The sequence below is a fragment of the Pan troglodytes genome, chromosome 1 (genome assembly GCF_028858775.2).
Source record: "Pan troglodytes isolate AG18354 chromosome 1, NHGRI_mPanTro3-v2.0_pri, whole genome shotgun sequence".
Taxonomy (NCBI): domain Eukaryota; kingdom Metazoa; phylum Chordata; class Mammalia; order Primates; family Hominidae; genus Pan; species Pan troglodytes.
In genome coordinates, this window is record NC_072398.2 from 137,154,076 (window position 1) to 137,171,829 (window position 17,754).

Here is a 17,754-nt window from a genome sequence, read left to right on the forward strand (position 1 = left end):
AATGCTTTTATGAGAATGTAAGCGGAATGTGTTCCCAGATTTGCAGTAATATTGCCACCTGGTGGACAAACCCATGCACCTTTGAATTTTCCAAAATATTTCGATGAACTAGCTTCCAGTCCTAGATGTATTTTGAAAGTGATTTGTAAATTGTAAGGCACTATTCAAATTCTTTCATTAATGTCACAAATCAACTGTGTCATCTGTATGCCACGCACTATTCTGGGTGCTGGGGACACAACAGCTCACAAATCAGGCAAAGTCCCTGCTCTCACCAAAATGATATCCTACGGGGGATTACAGATACAAATACGTAAACAGATCCATCAGGAGGAAACTCTCAGATGGAAATGAGAGCTATGAAGATAACACAACAGTACATGACAATACAGAGTGACTGGAAACGGGAACATTTCTCCGAGGAATAAAATTTGAAGCGAGCCATGAGAGGGTCTACAGGTAGAGTTCCCAGGCAGAGTGAACAGCCAAGCACAAAGCTGCGCCAGGAGAGAGAGGTGCTCGCTGAGAGACAGGGAGGGCAGTGTGGCAGGTGAGTTCAGAGAGGGGCAGGGCCACACACATCGGCCACATGGGCCTTGGTAGTGAGTCGAGATTTGATCCCAGGGTTTATTGGAGTGGATAAGTAAGCAAGGTGACTGAGGTGCTCGGGTTTACATTTTTATAGTTCAAGCTGGCTGCTGGGTGGAAAACGGAAGTTGGCAGACCAAGGACAGAATCAGGCAGACCCGTGTGGAAGTTTCTCTAGTGGTCTAGGTGGTGGCTTGGGTAGCGTGGCAGTATTGGAGCTGGAGAAATGCAGATGGATTGGAGATTTGTTTTGGAGTGACGCCATTCTGTCTTGTCAATGGATTGGCGAAAAAGGAGGCATCAAAGATGAGTTACACATCATTGAAGTGAGAACTAGGGAGATGCCAGTACTTTATTTAGTATTTTCTCAGCAGCTCAATCCGTAAATAATTTTTGGAAGAGAACAAGCAGTTTCACAAACTACTTGTAAGTCCTCAAGTTCCAAGGTAATTAACGTGGGTGTCTCATTGCCTCAGAGAACACAGCGCAGCACGGAAATTCTACAAGACCTGACGGACAGGAACATCTCCGACTTCTTGGTAAAAACGTATCCTGCTCTTATAAGAAGCAGGTAAGAAGAAATCCTTTTATGCTTTTTATCCTGGCTCCCTGTAGAAGATATTAACTAGGGACAGAAAATAATTTTCTCTCTCAATTTATGTATGATCAGGGCAGTAGATTTTTTTCTTTTTTATCTGATTTGAGGGCCCCACTCAACATAAAAAGCAATTGAGGCACATACAAGTAAAATGTAACTTAAGATTAATTCTTTTTTTGTTGTTTGTTTGTTTTTACATTTAGGGCAAGCAGTCTTAAATTTTAACCCACGTATTATTAAAAGTTATATCAGAAGACCATAGAAGTTATTCAAAAATGCAGCCACATATTTTAACTAGTTAAAAGAGAGAGTAAAAATTTGGAGGGAGGTGGAGGAGTATAGGGGAAAAAGTAGAAGAAAAAGAAAATAAGTAAGTGGCAAAAAAGAGAAAGGAAAAAGATAGGGTGGGAAAGAGGCAGCGGGATAGTGTCTGAGTCCAGCACACGCCAGGGCGAGCCAGGTCAACTGCAGCTGTCATATTCTAAATGTGAATTATCATCTGTGATCACTGCCCTTTGAGATGCCAATGAACTTTTCAAGAAATATCTAGTTCTCTTGGCTCTCCAGCTGTTCTTATCAGCCCCATCCAGGATGGAACAGCTTTGGCAGCCCGTATCAGAACAAGCAGCTTGACAGGGGCATGCCATGCCAGGAGAGAGGATCCTAAGGAAGTGTGGTCCAGTCCGCACAGGCTCTGGGGCTTTAAGATAAAACCTCCTGTCTAACTTTAGTAGGACCTTCTGTTGCTTCACCTGCCAGAGCCCTGAACGAGGGATAAATTGACTTAATTAACTAGAACACACTGCAAATGGTGAAAGCATTTAGCAAAACAAAGAATGCCATCCAAGCCCCAAAATAAAAGCAGAATAAATAGAATGCAATAAACAGCAACCATCCCAAACTGAGTTCTCAGCAGCAAATCTACAGTATGAAATTTTGGATTTTGTGCGTGTGTACTTAAAGGTGGATGACAATGACAGTTCATGGGATTGAGCTCTGGGGTCCAGAGTTGGCATCTGTTCATTTCCCATTTTGTCATTTTACCCTTGATTGACTGAATGTCAGTGCCTTAACTTTGGGCTGTGGAGTGAGTCGGAACTCCCCCGAGGTGTGCAGGTGGTTGTTAGAGTCTCATTTGTGCAGGGTGGAAGACAGGAGGGCTGCAGCCTTCATTCCACACTGACATGGTCATTGCCATGTGTTCTGGGTCCAGATCAGGCATATTGACCTGACATATGACCTGACAACAGGACCACTCAGAAAGTCCAGCATGCGGGATATGATTTGGAGAGCCAGTGGGGGAAATCATAGGTCCTTTCTCTGCATGTGTATTCAGGCAATGTCCCAGGGCTGGGCGGCTTCCGCATTGCTTGGATATCGGAAAATGCAAAAATGCCCCTGAAGACTGAGACTTCAGTCTTCAAAATCAATGTTTGGGAAAGAAAGTTAACGGCACTGCTGTACTTGTGGTATTCATTGCATTATTTTATTTTGGCTTTCAGCTTAAAGAGCAAATTCTGGGTCAATGAACAGAGGTAAGAAACTATTTTTATCAGAATTAAAATCTCAGATTGATTCATTGTTGAAATAATTGCACACTTTTAAAAGGCACACCTCACAGCCATGAGGAGGGGCTGTTCTGTAGGTGCTCAGGAAGTCACAAGACATGTCCTGAAGAATATGTGGCTAGGGACATCCCAGACTCAGAAGACACTCAGTGGTGCCTCTTCTTGGAGGACATAAGTGGGGGTGGCATTCCCTGATGTGGCGTTTCAGAGCATTCTCACCCAAAAAAAGCTTCTAAAACCTCCAAGTATATAACAGTTTATAATACTCCAACAAGAGGACCTTGTAGCCTAAACCCGGGACACTCCTTGGCCCATTCCTTTTAAGCTTCAGGGAGTGTGGGCCAGCCCCAGACTCACCCCATTCCTGAGGCATCCTGGAGGTTGAAATATTTCCAGAGGTTTAGAGCCTCATCAAGTGGGACTCTAGGAGCCTGCTGCCTCCCAGCCTCCCTCAGGAACTGCACCTCCAGAACAGGTGCGGGGCTGACATGTATGTGCTTTCCTGGGCAGATTCTAGACCGTACACATGAAATCTGGCTTTCAGGATTGCTCTCCAGAGGGACCTGTGGGGCCTCAGCTGAGACAGAGAGTAGGAGTGAGGCAGTGATTCAAGGCCCTGAGAAAGAGCTCCTCCTCTGCTTGGTATAACCAGCTAATTCATTCTGTTCTGTTGACTTTGGCTTCTGCCCTGCCTTTGAAGGGTTTGAGGCCAGGGAGTGATGCACTCAGACTGGTGTTTCCACACAGTCACTTCAGACTTCCAGGGCAGTACAGGAGATAGATCCCAGGGCCAGTGAAGAAGCAGAGCACAAGTCCAGGCAGGAGAGGCTAAGGGCCTCCCTGAACAGGTGTGAGGCACAGAAGCCCCGAGAGGTAGGGATGACAGGATGAAGATGGGTCCTGTGCTGCTAGAAGTACCTGCAAAGCACAGAGGTGGCACAGAAAAGGAGTCCTTGGCTGGGATGGGAGGAGATGACATGTGACATGTGAAAGAGGACCTGGAGTTGGCTCGATGCTCCCAAAAGGGAAAGGTGCCGAGGGGAGCTAGCAGCCATGCAAAGGAAGAGACATGCAGGCAGTCTGGGCCATGAGGAGCTCTGGAAGTGACTCGATATGTCCAGAATAGGCCACTCCAGGGAAGGGCTGAGGAAGGATGAAGTTGGAGAGGGGCACAGACCGGATGCAGAAGGGCCTCAGAGGCCAGGATGAGGGTTTGGACTCTTTCCTGGAGGCAGCAGCAGTGGGAAAAGAGTTAAAAGCTGGTTTGTAAAGTGGAGCCATGTTGCTCGCTGGTCCAGGCAATTCCGCCGAAAGTTCATGTTTCCCTACAAAACACGAGAGAGCTGCTAGTAGGCGTGAAGTTCGTGGCCCTGGTCTGAGGATTTCCTGTTTCCTTGTCAGGTATGGAGGAATTTCCATTGGAGGAAAGCTGCCAGTCGTCCCCATCACAGGGGAAGCACTTGTTGGGTTTTTAAGCGACCTTGGCCGGATCATGAATGTGAGCGGGGTATGTAAACAGACTGGAGATTTGAGTAGGATTTTTGACTTGCTTAATTACCATGAATGAGAAACTCTCATGAGTGATAACAGGAAAAAAAAATTAAAACCGTCTTGTTTGTTTGTTTACATGGCTTTTAGGGCCCTATCACTAGAGAGGCCTCTAAAGAAATACCTGATTTCCTTAAACATCTAGAAACTGAAGACAACATTAAGGTACTTGACCTATGTATAATCTGCTCTGGAGCTAAAAATTTACCTGAGCTGGTTATTTTATTTTTACTTTCCTACCTTCATTAAATTCCATCCCTCCTCCTGCTGAAATCTAGCAAGGAATGTCTTCCAGCTACCAAACCCTTCCTGCTTCTCAAATTTCCTTTCCTTCCCTGATTTCTGCTTTAACTAGCTGTTAGTGCAACGTCTCAGATGTCCTCTCCACCCTCTAGGTGTGGTTTAATAACAAAGGCTGGCATGCCCTGGTCAGCTTTCTCAATGTGGCCCACAACGCCATCTTACGGGCCAGCCTGCCCAAGGACAGGAGCCCCGAGGAGTATGGAATCACCGTCATTAGCCAACCCCTGAACCTGACCAAGGAGCAGCTCTCAGAGATTACAGTGTAAGCCACCACAGCCCCAGCCTCACCACTTTCTTGTCACCTTCTCCACTCTTTGAACATCCTGAGAGGATTCTCTCACCGTGAAGTGCTGATTTGGATGGTAATGCTGTTTAGTCAGGCACATATGAACATCCGACTTTCAAATAAGCGCCTCACACTTCACATACCAGACCTCTTGGTCATTCTTTCTCCCCAGCATTTATGTGGAAAGTAAGTTTACATTTGGTTCCATTCCCTTTTGGCTTTTGATAGCAAGTTGCTCCTGCAGCTTATACAATTATTATCTTTGCTATGTGCAAAGCAGCTGCCAGGAACTGGCAAAGTTCAGTAAACCTTTCAGCTCCCTCGGAGTAATTATCTTAGATTCCAGGAATTTCCTCAGAAGAGCATACTTTGGAGATGTTGACAGAGCTTTGCTACCCTCAAGCTGAGGCTCTTCTTGCACAGTTTCAGCCAGTGGAGGCAGTGGTCTTGTGCGTTTTGTAGTATGTTCACTCTATTTGAGGCCTACATGGAGGAGGGGTTGGTAGGAGCGCCTTTGTTAGTGCAAACTTCAGCAACGTTGTGGGGTCCTGATTTTACTATCCTAGCACACGCTGAGTGCCAGTGAACATGCCCAGGGTCATCCACTAAAACCTGGGCCTTGGGTCCTTGGTGTCTTCCTCTGGACACCCTAGGGCCCTAGACTGTCCTCTGTTAATTCTCACTCAGCCACACTTTCGTGTGTCTCCTTCCAGTCATTTGTTCTAAGCTTACTACATGTATGGATGATATGATCTGTAGTTTTCTCAAGGCAGTGACTACCACATAGGATACCTTTGTGGAAATTAGTAAAAATGCTCTTTTCTGTAGGTGGACACTGTCCCATGCCAGGGGTTATGGCTTGTACATAAAGTTCAGGCTGGCTTTAGCCCCAACTTACCCCTCAGCCAGATGCCTTCTATTTGGCTGAGGAAAGAATAAATAGAGCCAAGTCCCTGTACAACTTGCCTGCCCTCTTTTCACTTAAATTTACATCATGAACATTTCCTTGTGTTATGATGTACTTCTTGAAAATGTGATTTAACAAGATGATTATTAACAAAAGATAAATCTCACAGACCGTATGTCTGTCAACATAGAAAATTCAAGAGACTCTATAGACAGATTATTAGAGCTAATAAGAGCATTGCAGTACGTAAGATTAATATAAACATCTATTTCTATACACCATAAAAATAGAGAATATAATAAAAAGAAAGGTTGTCTAGAAATATTCACATGAAATAGAAAGGCAACCCACAAATACCCATTTAACCTTGGTCTATATGGATTAAGACAGTTTAGTGGAGTGACAGCTTCAAGGTAGAGAAGAGGAACCTGGAGGCCACCCCTGGGCGGGTGTAAGGCCTTCCCAAAGCCTGACTTTGTATCTTCTCCTCCTTCTGCTCCTCCCTCTTCATCGCCCTCTCCCTGTGTCTCTGGCCCTGCTGCAGGCTGACCACTTCAGTGGATGCTGTGGTTGCCATCTGCGTGATTTTCTCCATGTCCTTCGTCCCAGCCAGCTTTGTCCTTTATTTGATCCAGGAGCGGGTGAACAAATCCAAGCACCTCCAGTTTATCAGTGGAGTGAGCCCCACCACCTACTGGGTGACCAACTTCCTCTGGGACATCGTAAGTGTCAGTTTACAGCGCCTCCCTCCCCGCCGTGGGCCCAAGGTGGAGCTTGTGTGTGCTCTGAAGGACCAGACCAAGAGGGGAGGGGTTCTCACGGTGCCAGGGCTGCTGAAAGGCACTGGGCCAAGGGCCTTGTGTATCTGCTGTCCCTTGACATCTTCTTAGAAAGGCACAGAACTAGGAGCCCGAAGCTAGGAAAGGCTGTGGGGTGCAGCTTAACAACTGGTGAATGGGGGCTCTCTATGTCCTGCACTGAGGGGTCTTCTGACCCATCAAATAATCACTGCACCGCAGGCATGAGTCTGGCCTTCCTGGAATCAGTCTGGTGCTGAGAAGGTAATATGAAGGGGTCTTTCACCCCAAGTCCCCTTCTCAAATCCTGCCCCACCTTCAAAAGGGTAAGGGTAAAACTTTCCCTGTGGTAGGGTCACCAGATAAATACAGGACACCCAGTTAAATTTAATTTCAGATGATGAATAATTTCTAGTATAAGCATATGCTACTTCAAATATTGCACAGGACATATTTACACTAAAAAAAAAAAAACAAAAAAACCTGGTTGTTTATCTGAAACTCAAATTTCACTAGGCATCCTAGATTTTTATTTGCCAAATCTGGCAACCCCAGCCAGTGGCCAAAGTAATAAGACCTTCACTTATTAGATTAACCACCGCTACAGGGAAAAATGAAGAAAAAATATTTATTAAATCAATAGCACACTACCACCTTCCTGACAACCAAGGTTGGTGGGGGTAGGGAGGGGTCAGGATAGGGTACCCTATTACAGGCTGCAGGGTCAAAGGAATTGGTAGTAAAGGCCTAGTTATAATGTAACAGGGATCATTATGACATCAACCCCAATTTATTCTAGGTGTCTTGAGTAGTGAAATCTCAACATTTTAAGACCAACATGAGCCTCCATTTCATGTGATGATAAGATATACCAACTGATGGAGACCAACACAAATGACCTTCTCATCCATGGTTTTTTAAAATGATGGTGAATATTGGAATTCCTGAAGATATGATTTCTATCTTGCTCAGCTTAGTAAGCAGCTATCACTTAACAATACAAAACCAGAAATTATCAGTAGCAACTAAATTATTTCCTCTCTCTTCTGTCTACACGAGGAAACACTCATAAACGCACGGGGAGGAGGTCAGAACCTGAAAGCCTCTCTTTGGATAAGAGCATCAACTGCAGGTGCCACATTGGCCCTGTGATGCTAATATAAAAGGAGCTAGGCCCACCGGTACTGAAAAGTTACTTAGAAAAGTGCGGAGGCTTTTAATTTTACTTTTTTTAAAAGATGAGAAATAGAATTTACACACTTGGGGCTGGCCCATGTGTCTCTGTGTGTGTGTGTGTGTGCACGCACGCGCGTGTGCGCTTACAGGGATCTCTGAGCCTATGGAGAGAGATGTAGCTAGGATAGAGTGGACATCTGAGGTGGGAGGTGATACTAGCTGGCAGTCCAATGAAGTGGTAGAAGATGGCAGGCATCATGTTAGCAGGCTTTCTGATGCTCCAGAATTTTAAAGCTGGCCTGTAATCTCACCTCTGCGATCCATCATTTTGGAACTTAGGACCACCATTAGCCAGTGGCAAAAAAAAGTTGAATGAAGGAACAAACAATTATTGCTTATGTCATTCACTTAGCACATATATGATGTTTTAAATTCTTATATGTGTCATCTATTTTTCTTTACTTTAAAATTTTGCAACAGTTACAGACTTATGGAAAAGTCACAAGTACAGTTGAAACATTTTTTTCTGAGTCATTTGAAAGTAACTTCTCAGCAAGATGCCCCTTCTCATTTATTTCTCTCTTCCTGTCTCTCTCTCTCACACCCCTCAGCACCTCCAATGTATACTTCCTACAAACGAGGATACACCCCATACAACCACAACACAAACTGTCAACATGAGGAAACCAGCACTGATGTGTCATCACCACCTAATCCTCACACCCCACTCCTCTTTCGCCCATTGCCCCAGTGATGTCTTTCAGAAAAAAGGATCTAGCTCAGAATCATGCGTGACATTTGATTGTGCTGTTTCTTTAGTCTCGTTCAGCCTGGAAGAGTTCCACAGTCTTTTGTTAACACTCATGGTCTTGACACTTTGAGGATTGCAGGCTGGTTATTTTGCAGAATGTCCCTTGGTCTGAGCTTGTCTGAGGTTTCCTCTTGCCCAGGTTGAGGGTGTGCATCTTGGCAGCAGTATCACGAAACAGATGCTGTGTTCTCACTGCATCCTATCAGGTGGCTTCTGATTTCAATTTGCTCTGTTACTGATGATGTTCAATTCGGTCACTTAAGAAGGTGTCTGCTGAGCTTCTTCACTGTAAAATTACTCTTTTCCCCTTTATAATAAATACAAATTTCAGGTAGAGGTACTTCAAAGATATATAAATATCCTATTCATTATACAAGTTTCCATTTATTCATCCATTTATTTATCTCTGTATGCAGTCATGGTTCATGTGTTAATCAATGGACTATGATCCAAGACTATCATTATTTATTTTGATATTCACATTATCCCCACTGTGGTCAGTGGGGGGCCGTTGAAGCTGGCTTCTGTATCGTCTTGACTTGGGTCCTCATGCCCCTGGAGCTCCTCCATGCTCAATGGCACAGCAAGATATTCCAGGCTCATCCTTCCATTATCCCCACTCCTACCCTCTCCCCAAGAAGCCCTGGTTCCTGCCAGTGGGAAGTGGCCCTCAGAAGCCAAGGTCTGAGTGCTAGATATGTTCATTGCCTCTGGAGCACCATTGGTCCCAGGCCTTCTCAGTGATAGAACTAGGGAAGATATGGATATACACACAGGTATGCACACACCTCTATCTACAGTTCTCTATCTACCTATACAGTGAACACTATGAGCTCTCCAAAACCAACTCCACAGGGCTCATTCTAGTTTTTTTTCTTTCCACATCTGTAACTTCCTTCTCCAACAGTGAGACACTGGCTTCTCTCACTCCCAACTCATTTATCTACCGGACCTATACACCTGAACAGTGCCCAACTCTGCCACCATCCCCTCCCCATGTGGATGCCGTCCTCTCCCTGCTCCAGCTTCCTCTGCTGCGTGCAGGTCCTCCTCGTTCTGCTCTGGCTCTGATACCCCGCACCAGATCAGCCTCCTGTAAGGATATCTTTCTCATCCCGTTGAGGCCTCCACACCCCACAGCAGGTTGCCCCCTGAGGAAGCCCGTCTCTGGTTCTTGCCCTGCTCCTGATCACTATGGCTCCTCCCCTAACCCCACTGTTGCTGTCCCCTTTCTGTGCCCAGTATAGTGGCTGTAGGACTAAATTGTTTAAAAAGGGTGTCATTATTTATTTGAGCTTTGTGAAGCCAAGAACTAGGCTTTAAGTTTTTCTGAATTCTGAAGACATGCTTAGAAAGAAGAATCAACAAAACTTTATGACCAAATAGAAAGAGTGAGAGACCAGGCAGAATTTTGTAATTGATCCTTTCAAAAGATACAAACTAAAGGTTCCCTTGGCAGGGAGGTAGGGCACGGGGTGGGGTAGGAGGACTAGTGACAGCTTAACATATGTTTGCCAACCAAGAACTGTTTAAAAAGCAAGTCGAATCAGAATCCCAGACCCTACGAGCTGGAGGAGCCTGGCCCCACCCCTCATTTTGCAGAGCCGGAAGCAGGTCTGAGAGGTTAAGTGACTTGCTCTCCTCTTCTCTTTCCGAGATGAATTATTCCGTGAGTGCTGGGCTGGTGGTGGGCATCTTCATCGGGTTTCAGAAGAAAGCCTACACTTCTCCAGAAAACCTTCCTGCCCTTGTGGCACTGCTCCTGCTGTATGGGTAAGCCGTTTGGGCCATTAGCTAATGCCTCTGAAGAGAAGCCTGGTGGTGGGGGTGGGGGATCATCTCCTGACAGAAAACCTGGGCTGTCCTGTGATGGTAGCACCCACAAGTTTAGCTTCCGGCCCCAGGTAGGGTCTGAAGCTGATAACCAGGGATCTGTCTGGCTTCTGATTCTGACTCCACTGACAGAGGTATCTCTGAGGCCTGGTCCTGTCAGTGACAACGAGAGAAGTCCCACATGATCTGAATCTTCTACTCAAACTGAGGCCTTGACCAAAGCCTGGAGGTCAGCCATTCCCCAGCTTCTCACCCAGCTCTGACTCTCACTCATCTGTGGCCAATCTGTCCACCTCAGTGTCCCCATGTGAACTGGCCAAGAGTTACTGCCCACAGTAGAAGACTCCGGCCAAAAAGCTCCTCCTGAGTCAGGGACAGAGGAGACACAGGGGTTACATCAGCAGAGTTACAGGGCCCAGCATGCAACTTTCTTTCCCATGTGTGTAAATTTGAATGAGTAATTCATCCATCTCGGCCTCAGTTTCCTCATCTGTAAAATGAAAATAGTGATCCTGGTCCTTCCTCTGTGGGCCAGTAGAGCCTTGCCAAAGCATTGGTCTCCACATCTTTCTCTTGGAAATAGAGAAGTTGGGAACCAACCTGACTATAAGCTGTGAAGATGAGCTCACTGGGCTCATCTGAGATGACCTCAGCTGGGCTTTGCTGACCCAGGCTAGAGTGGGAGGTGTTGCAGGCTGGAGAACCCTCCTATGAATTGTACAGGGCTTTGTAGTTTACAGAGTACATACACAGCTAGCAGCCCATTTGCTCCTCACAAAACCCCATGAAGTGGTCAGGGCAGGCATCATTATCTCCATTTAAAGTTGAGGCACAGAGACCAACAAATGGAGTATCTCTCTGGTCCCCTGGGACTCTGGCCAGTTCACACGCATCACCTCAGGTGTAAGGGGAGTGCATTATATCTAGACGTATTGTAGGTGGAATGGAATGTGGAACTCCATCATTCTGAGTTGTCTCATTTCACACAGATGGGCGGTCATTCCCATGATGTACCCAGCATCCTTCCTGTTTGATGTCCCCAGCACAGCCTATGTGGCTTTATCTTGTGCTAATCTGTTCATCGGCATCAACAGCAGTGCTATTACCTTCATCTTGGAATTATTTGAGAATAACCGGGTGAGCATAACTTTCTTGGCTTTTTTGTTTGATTAGTAGGATAGTAGAGTATGTGTTGGTCAAGCAGAGCCAGGGGCAAGCATCGTACATGTAGCAGCTGTATGCAGATGAGTGCCACTTTCTTCCTCCCTACCCCCGACCCTCCCTCCTTTCCTTCCTTCCTTCCTCCTATCCTTCCTTCCTCCCATCCTTCCTTCCTCTTTCCTTCTTCTCCTCCCTCCTCCCTCCTTCCCCCGTCCCTCCTTCCTTCCTTTTTCATTGCTGCCTTCCTTCCTTCGTCCCTCCTTCCCTTCCTCTTTCCTTCTGCCTTCTCTCCCTTTTTCCTTTCATCCTCCCTCCATCCCTCCCTCCATCCTTCCTTCTTTCTTCCTTCTTTCCTTCCTATAAGCTCCTTTTTCATTTCTGTGCTCTGAATGAAATGGTTTTCTGTGTTTATTCTGCAAGCAAAACTTTATTCTTGCAATAAACTTTAAGCTTTGCTTACTCTTTCAGAAAGGTTTTCTCAGGGACTTTGGGTGTTGGGTTTTACACACAATACATCAATACATTTGAGTAATTTCAAAATCTAAAAGGAACAAAAAGGCATACAATGAAAAAATCTCCTTCCTACCCCTGTTTCCCACTCATGCAGTTCTCTTCTCCAGAGGCAAACTCTTACTTGAGTTTCCTGTGTGCTCTGGAGACACATCAGCAGATCCCTATACGGTCTTTCTCCCACTTCCTTATGGAAATTGTAACACTCTGACATATACTATTCCTTGGGCAAGTTAATCTTGACGAAGAGACTGGGTGTTCTCCATGCTGAATGCCTCACTTTTATGAGCTGCCAAGCCCAGTTGTCCCTTCCACCTGACCTCCCCCTGTCCAGAGACAGATGGCCAAACTGAATCATAAAAAGAGGGGGAAAAAAAGAAGGCAGTCGCTGCAGGGCTGTCTTTACTCCACACTCCACACTCCCAGTCCCCACCGCTGTGTCTGAGTCCTGGTTGTGGCTGTCCTTGGAACATTTGCCTCACCACGTGCCTGTGTCCTCAGGCGCCTCAACCTTTCCTCTCATTAGCTCGTCCCAGTTCAGAGGGTGGGACCGGCCAGCATATCTGCACTGCTGCCCTACCACACCCACCTCCACCTGCCTCTGGGCCCCACTGGGGAACACAGGACAAATCTGTGTGGAGGCCCCACCATGAACCGCCCAGACCCGTGGACCCCTGAGACTGACTCTTTCCAGATCTTGTTAGGGTTTCGTGGCTGCTAGGCAAGTAATGAAGCCTCATCTGTCCCATGAATGATAAGAAATTCAGCATGTCAGAGTCAGACTCTGGAAAGGCGGGGGGATAAGAACACAGCCCCAGCAGATGGCCAGAGCACCCAGGTGACTGAAAATGCTGCTTTGCAGAGCTGTGTTTGTCACAGGCTCACAGCCCACTAAGTCTTAAGACAGTTTTCCTTCAGAATAATTAAATAGCCAGCTTAAAGCAACTCAGAACATTTTCCCCTCTGAGGCTGCACCCATTTAGCCAACATTTGCTAAGCACCCGCCTTCAAAAAGCTGGTATTTTCATGTAAATTATCAGATACACAGCTGCTATGGAAACCCCCAGTATCCCACAGGAGGCTCCCCAGCTCCCAGCAGCTGCCTCCCGTGTGCGGTCAGGAGGTCTTTACCAGCTGAACACCACGTGCTGGGTGTGTGCTGATATAAACAAGCGTGGCCCACTCGTCCTGCCCTCCAGAGGCTCCCGTTCCAGTCGGAAAAGGACCTGCCCACGAAGTTTGCAACGATATAAGCCACAGTGTATGATCCTCCATAATACAGTGTGTGACAGAGCAGCAGAGGAGTGAGGCAGATAACACGCTGCAGGCCAGAGGCAGCGGGAAGAGCCAGGCTGCAGGGGCTGGGGGAGCCGTGGTGGAGGAAGTTCAATTTCAGCCTATAGATTTCTATTAGCCCATTTAATAAATAATGATGTGCCTACTCTGAGCTAATCATTGCGCAGGTATTTAGGAAGGACAAAAAAATAATTAGAACTCAGTGCCCACCCTCCAGGGGCCCACTGACTAGTAGAGAAAGTAGGCAGATTTTTAAAAAATTAATCATGGGAATGTGATAAGTGCTGGGAGAGAGGAATGGATACTTTCTCATGGGAATCTTGGAAGGCTTGTAAGAGAAGGCACTCTCTGAGCCAGCTGTCTAAAGAAGAACAGGAATCTTTAAGAAAGCAGAAGGGAAAAGAGCATTCTTTCCTGCTTGGAGCAATAGGTAACAGCCTGCACATGCCCAGGCCTAGAGGTCAAAGAGCACAGTGATTCCAGAAAGAGTAGGGAGACAGGGTAGGCAGGGAAGGATGAGGTAATGTGGGCGCAGGTGTGGAGGCTGGAGAGGGAGGAGGTTGTGGGACTTGGAGGAGCCAGATGGAATGGACAGCAGTGGCCCAGCCAGGAGCTATGCTGGCCTCATACCCCTCGATGTCCCTTCTATTTTCTCAGGGGAGGCTCTGCCCAACATGCCAAGTCCGACCACTTGAAAACAAGTCCCTGGCTTAACACAGACCCCAGAGAGAGTCTCCAACCCTCCTCTCCCTAGACAATGGTAGTTGCCCTGTGAGGGGCTGAAAAGCAGAGCTGGAGATGGCTCAGGGCCTGCTGGCCCCCTGCACCTGTTGTTAACAAATGCCTTGAGGGCTCCTGTTGTTTCAAAGTGAGTCTGCAGGGAGAGCTCCCTAAGTGGACAGCAGGAGGGCTGCAGCTTCTCTGCACATTCCTGCTGTCACCCCCAGAGTCACCTAGGGGAGGGGTAAGGACAGTAATGCAGGTTCCTCACAGTTAGCCTCGGTGTCCACATGGTACTGAGCATAGTAAATGTTTAGAAGATGCTGCCTGGCTAGACAAAGGGGCAGCTCCCGCCCACTAGAAACTTGCAAGGAGCCCCAGTCCTTGATTGGTCATTTAATTGATTAGCTCCTTGGCCTGGCCTTGAGGCACTGCTTGTAAGTACTTCATGACCTCCATTGCAAACCCATGATGCTCTGCTGGACAAATGCCTCCAGTGGCCAGTCTGGCTGCAAGGACTCTCTGCAGGCCTTGCCCTGTGCTGTCCTGTGAGAGCATCTGGGCCCCACCTGCTGAAGAGAGGGGGGGTGGGGTTTGCCCCGTTTCCAACAGTGCTACTTCTCTGTTTCAGACGCTGCTCAGGTTCAACGCCGTGCTGAGGAAGCTGCTCATTGTCTTCCCCCACTTCTGCCTGGGCCGGGGCCTCATTGACCTTGCACTGAGCCAGGCTGTGACAGATGTCTATGCCCGGTTTGGTGGGTGGTAGCCGAGGCCCATGGAGCATGGGCCCTGGGTCCAAAGCTGGGAGGGTTACCGGGGGGGCTCCTGCATCAGACTGTGGCAGGGGCTGGTGCTAGGAGGGGACCTTGTTGGGCTGGAGGTGTCCTGCCAGCTAGAGAGGATTAGGGTGCCTCTGTTTCCATGGCTGGGGAGCCACAGGAGGGATGGAGGGCAGCCCTTATGAGGCGGGTGTTTGGCTCTTCTCAGTTCCCACATAAGGCCTGGTCTAGTGGGCCTTGTGCTGTGGCCAGGTCTGTGGGGTGAGCTGGGGCGGCTGAAGTGGACTCAATTCCTGTTGATGCCCAGGTGAGGAGCACTCTGCAAATCCGTTCCACTGGGACCTGATTGGGAAGAACCTGTTTGCCATGGTGGTGGAAGGGGTGGTGTACTTCCTCCTGACCCTCCTGGTCCAGCGCCACTTCTTCCTCTCCCAATGGTACGTCCATGCCACATCCTGGGCCAGTGGGCAGCTCAGGGCATCCAGAACTGGACCTTATACCCACATGGTCATTTCTTTCCTCAGGAGCCCCACTCCACAATGTTTTTTCTACATTCTCAAAGCCTGGCTTTTCTCCAATAATACAAGTAGAGGATTGGGTTAAAATAGGCACATTCAAATATGTGAAAAGCATCCACTTTAAAATATTTAAAATGCAGTGCTATTAATTTCAATTGCTGATATTTAATCCTTCTCATTTAATTACCAAATGTGTATTTTGATTAGATGATAGTATTGCAAATAACAATGGTTACAGGCTATCCAAAGTACTAGGAAATAGACTAATGTATTTATGAGAGAAAGGACACAGTAGGCCCCTTTGCTAATTAGAGATTTGGGAGCTGGGAGTAATATGGGAGCCATGTGGAGGGGTGCGGGCAGTGATCACGACCCCCCACTCCTGGAGGAAGGTGGGTAGCTGCCAACCCTGACTTTTGACCAGGGCTTCTCAAATGCCAGGTTAGCTGGCAATTGCCATTCTTCCGCAGGCTCTTCCTGAAGCTGGGTGGGCCCCTGCCTCACTCCCCTCTGCAATCCAGTCCTACCTTTATTGTCCTCACCCAGGGGCCTGAATTGCCAAGCAGCAGCCCTTCCTAGCAAGCTTTCCCCAATAGTGTTTTGTTTCTTAACTTTTCCTCCTCTCAGGCTGAGTGTGGTCACCTGTAAATAGATTCCAAGGACTTGGTTTTATGTTTTGATCCACAGGGAATTGATTTATTGGAAATGAATCTGCCTTTCTACTCACAGGACTGTGAGAGGTGAATGAGATCACAGGTGTCAACACACGCCTGATGAAACAGGATACACAAGCAGTTCTAGTTATGGGAGACAGTGTCAGGAATTGTTGTCCTTGGCACCCTCAGCCCCTGCAGACCCTTTCTGCAGCCTTGGCCATACCTTTTAGAGGCCTTTGTGTGGGAGAGAGCAGGTCAGGAGGTTGACTACCCAAATTGACTCATTAGCTTCAAACTCTGATGTCAACACATTTGAATGAGTCCTGCCTGCTTTAGGGCCTAAAGAGGACCAGAGAAGTACACCATAGTCCCTGGCTTCCAGAAGGTCAGGGAGGGTTTCAAAGAAGAGGCTGTGTCTTTAAGAATGGGGAAGATTCCATTTGGTGGGGCAGGAGGAGGAGAACATTGAGGGACTGGAAACACATGCGGAGGCTGGGAGACGGGAATGACCAATAGGACTGGGAACCAGGGGGAGATGCCAATTGCTGACAGAGGAGTTAGTGCAAGAGGTAAGTGAGAAGGGTAGGTGGGGCTGGATTGCAGGGCTGTAACTACAGCTGCAGAGGGAGGGCTTCAACCTACAGCTGATGGGGAACGACAGAAGGTTTTGAGGCATGAGGTGGCCTGATGACAACTCTGTTTTGGAAAGGTGGAGTTGGCAGGGCAGACTGGAGGAAGTGGGAGGCTCGGAGGTTAGTAACTACCCCTTACTGAGTGCTTGCCGTAGAGGAAGCGTTTTAGTCCTGACGGTGATCCCAGGCCCTGAGTCTTAACTCTGTGCCAGGCACTGTGCTGAGTTCATCTTCAGCACAATCCTATGAGACAGGTATTGTTACCCTCCTCACCACATGGTTGAAGTAGGCAAGGTTCAGAGAGGTCCAATGCCCAAGATCACACATGAGGAGGCCAGGACTGGAACCCAAGGCTGACTCTGGACATGAGCACCTGACCTCTCTACCTAATGCCTAATGCCTCTCCTGCTGGGAGCCCTTTTTAGAATTTAAGTCTTAAAGGATGGAAGCCCAGAAGGAAGCAGAAGCAAGGAAGTGGAAGAGAGGTCCCATGGAAAGGACAGTGCCAAGGACACTGTACAGCCAGCCCAATCCTGACCCCTTTTCTTCATCTAGGATTGCTGAGCCCACTAAGGAGCCCATTGTTGATGAAGATGATGATGTGGCTGAAGAAAGACAAAGAATTATTACTGGTGGAAATAAAACTGACATCTTAAGGCTACATGAACTAACCAAGGCAAGGGAATGGGTATGAGTTTGGAGGTGCTGGTTAGATCCACAGTTGGCATGATGTTGCCATTTTCCTTCTGTAGAACAGTTGATATGCTTATGCAAGCAATTTGGTTCCCAATTTTATGTAGGGTCATCATCCCTGTGTTATAACTCGTCTTCCAAGAACATCTAATTCCAATGTGTGTTCCCTGCTATTCATCTTGGGCACTGACACAGGGCCTCAGTGAGAATCACTCCAGCTGAGCATCACTCCCTTTTCTGTGTTCTGTTTCTGCAGAGCATGGGTCAGCTTCGGGATGTCTCAGTACTCACCACACCTCTGTGCCTGCCCATGTCAATATGTAACCTCCTAGTGCTGGTAGTTTTCTCCTAAACCATCCTTTGCTCTTTGTTCC

At 47.4% G+C, this 17,754-nt stretch overlaps 1 protein-coding gene across 1 annotated transcript in view; it reads left to right on the forward strand.

Moving 5' to 3' along the window:
• The window catches only part of ABCA4 (ATP binding cassette subfamily A member 4), a 128,570-nt gene that overhangs the window by 95,303 nt on the left and 15,513 nt on the right, over positions 1-17,754 (forward strand). Inside the window, exons 31-41 of the mRNA XM_054668016.2 lie at positions 1,065-1,159; positions 2,689-2,721; positions 4,156-4,261; positions 4,393-4,467; positions 4,698-4,867; positions 6,343-6,520; positions 10,240-10,355; positions 11,405-11,552; positions 14,734-14,857; positions 15,189-15,318; positions 17,243-17,363. Of these exons, the coding sequence (XP_054523991.1) occupies positions 1,065-1,159; positions 2,689-2,721; positions 4,156-4,261; positions 4,393-4,467; positions 4,698-4,867; positions 6,343-6,520; positions 10,240-10,355; positions 11,405-11,552; positions 14,734-14,857; positions 15,189-15,318; positions 17,243-17,363 (1,296 nt within the window). The remainder of the gene's footprint in view (positions 1-1,064; positions 1,160-2,688; positions 2,722-4,155; positions 4,262-4,392; positions 4,468-4,697; positions 4,868-6,342; positions 6,521-10,239; positions 10,356-11,404; positions 11,553-14,733; positions 14,858-15,188; positions 15,319-17,242; positions 17,364-17,754) is intronic.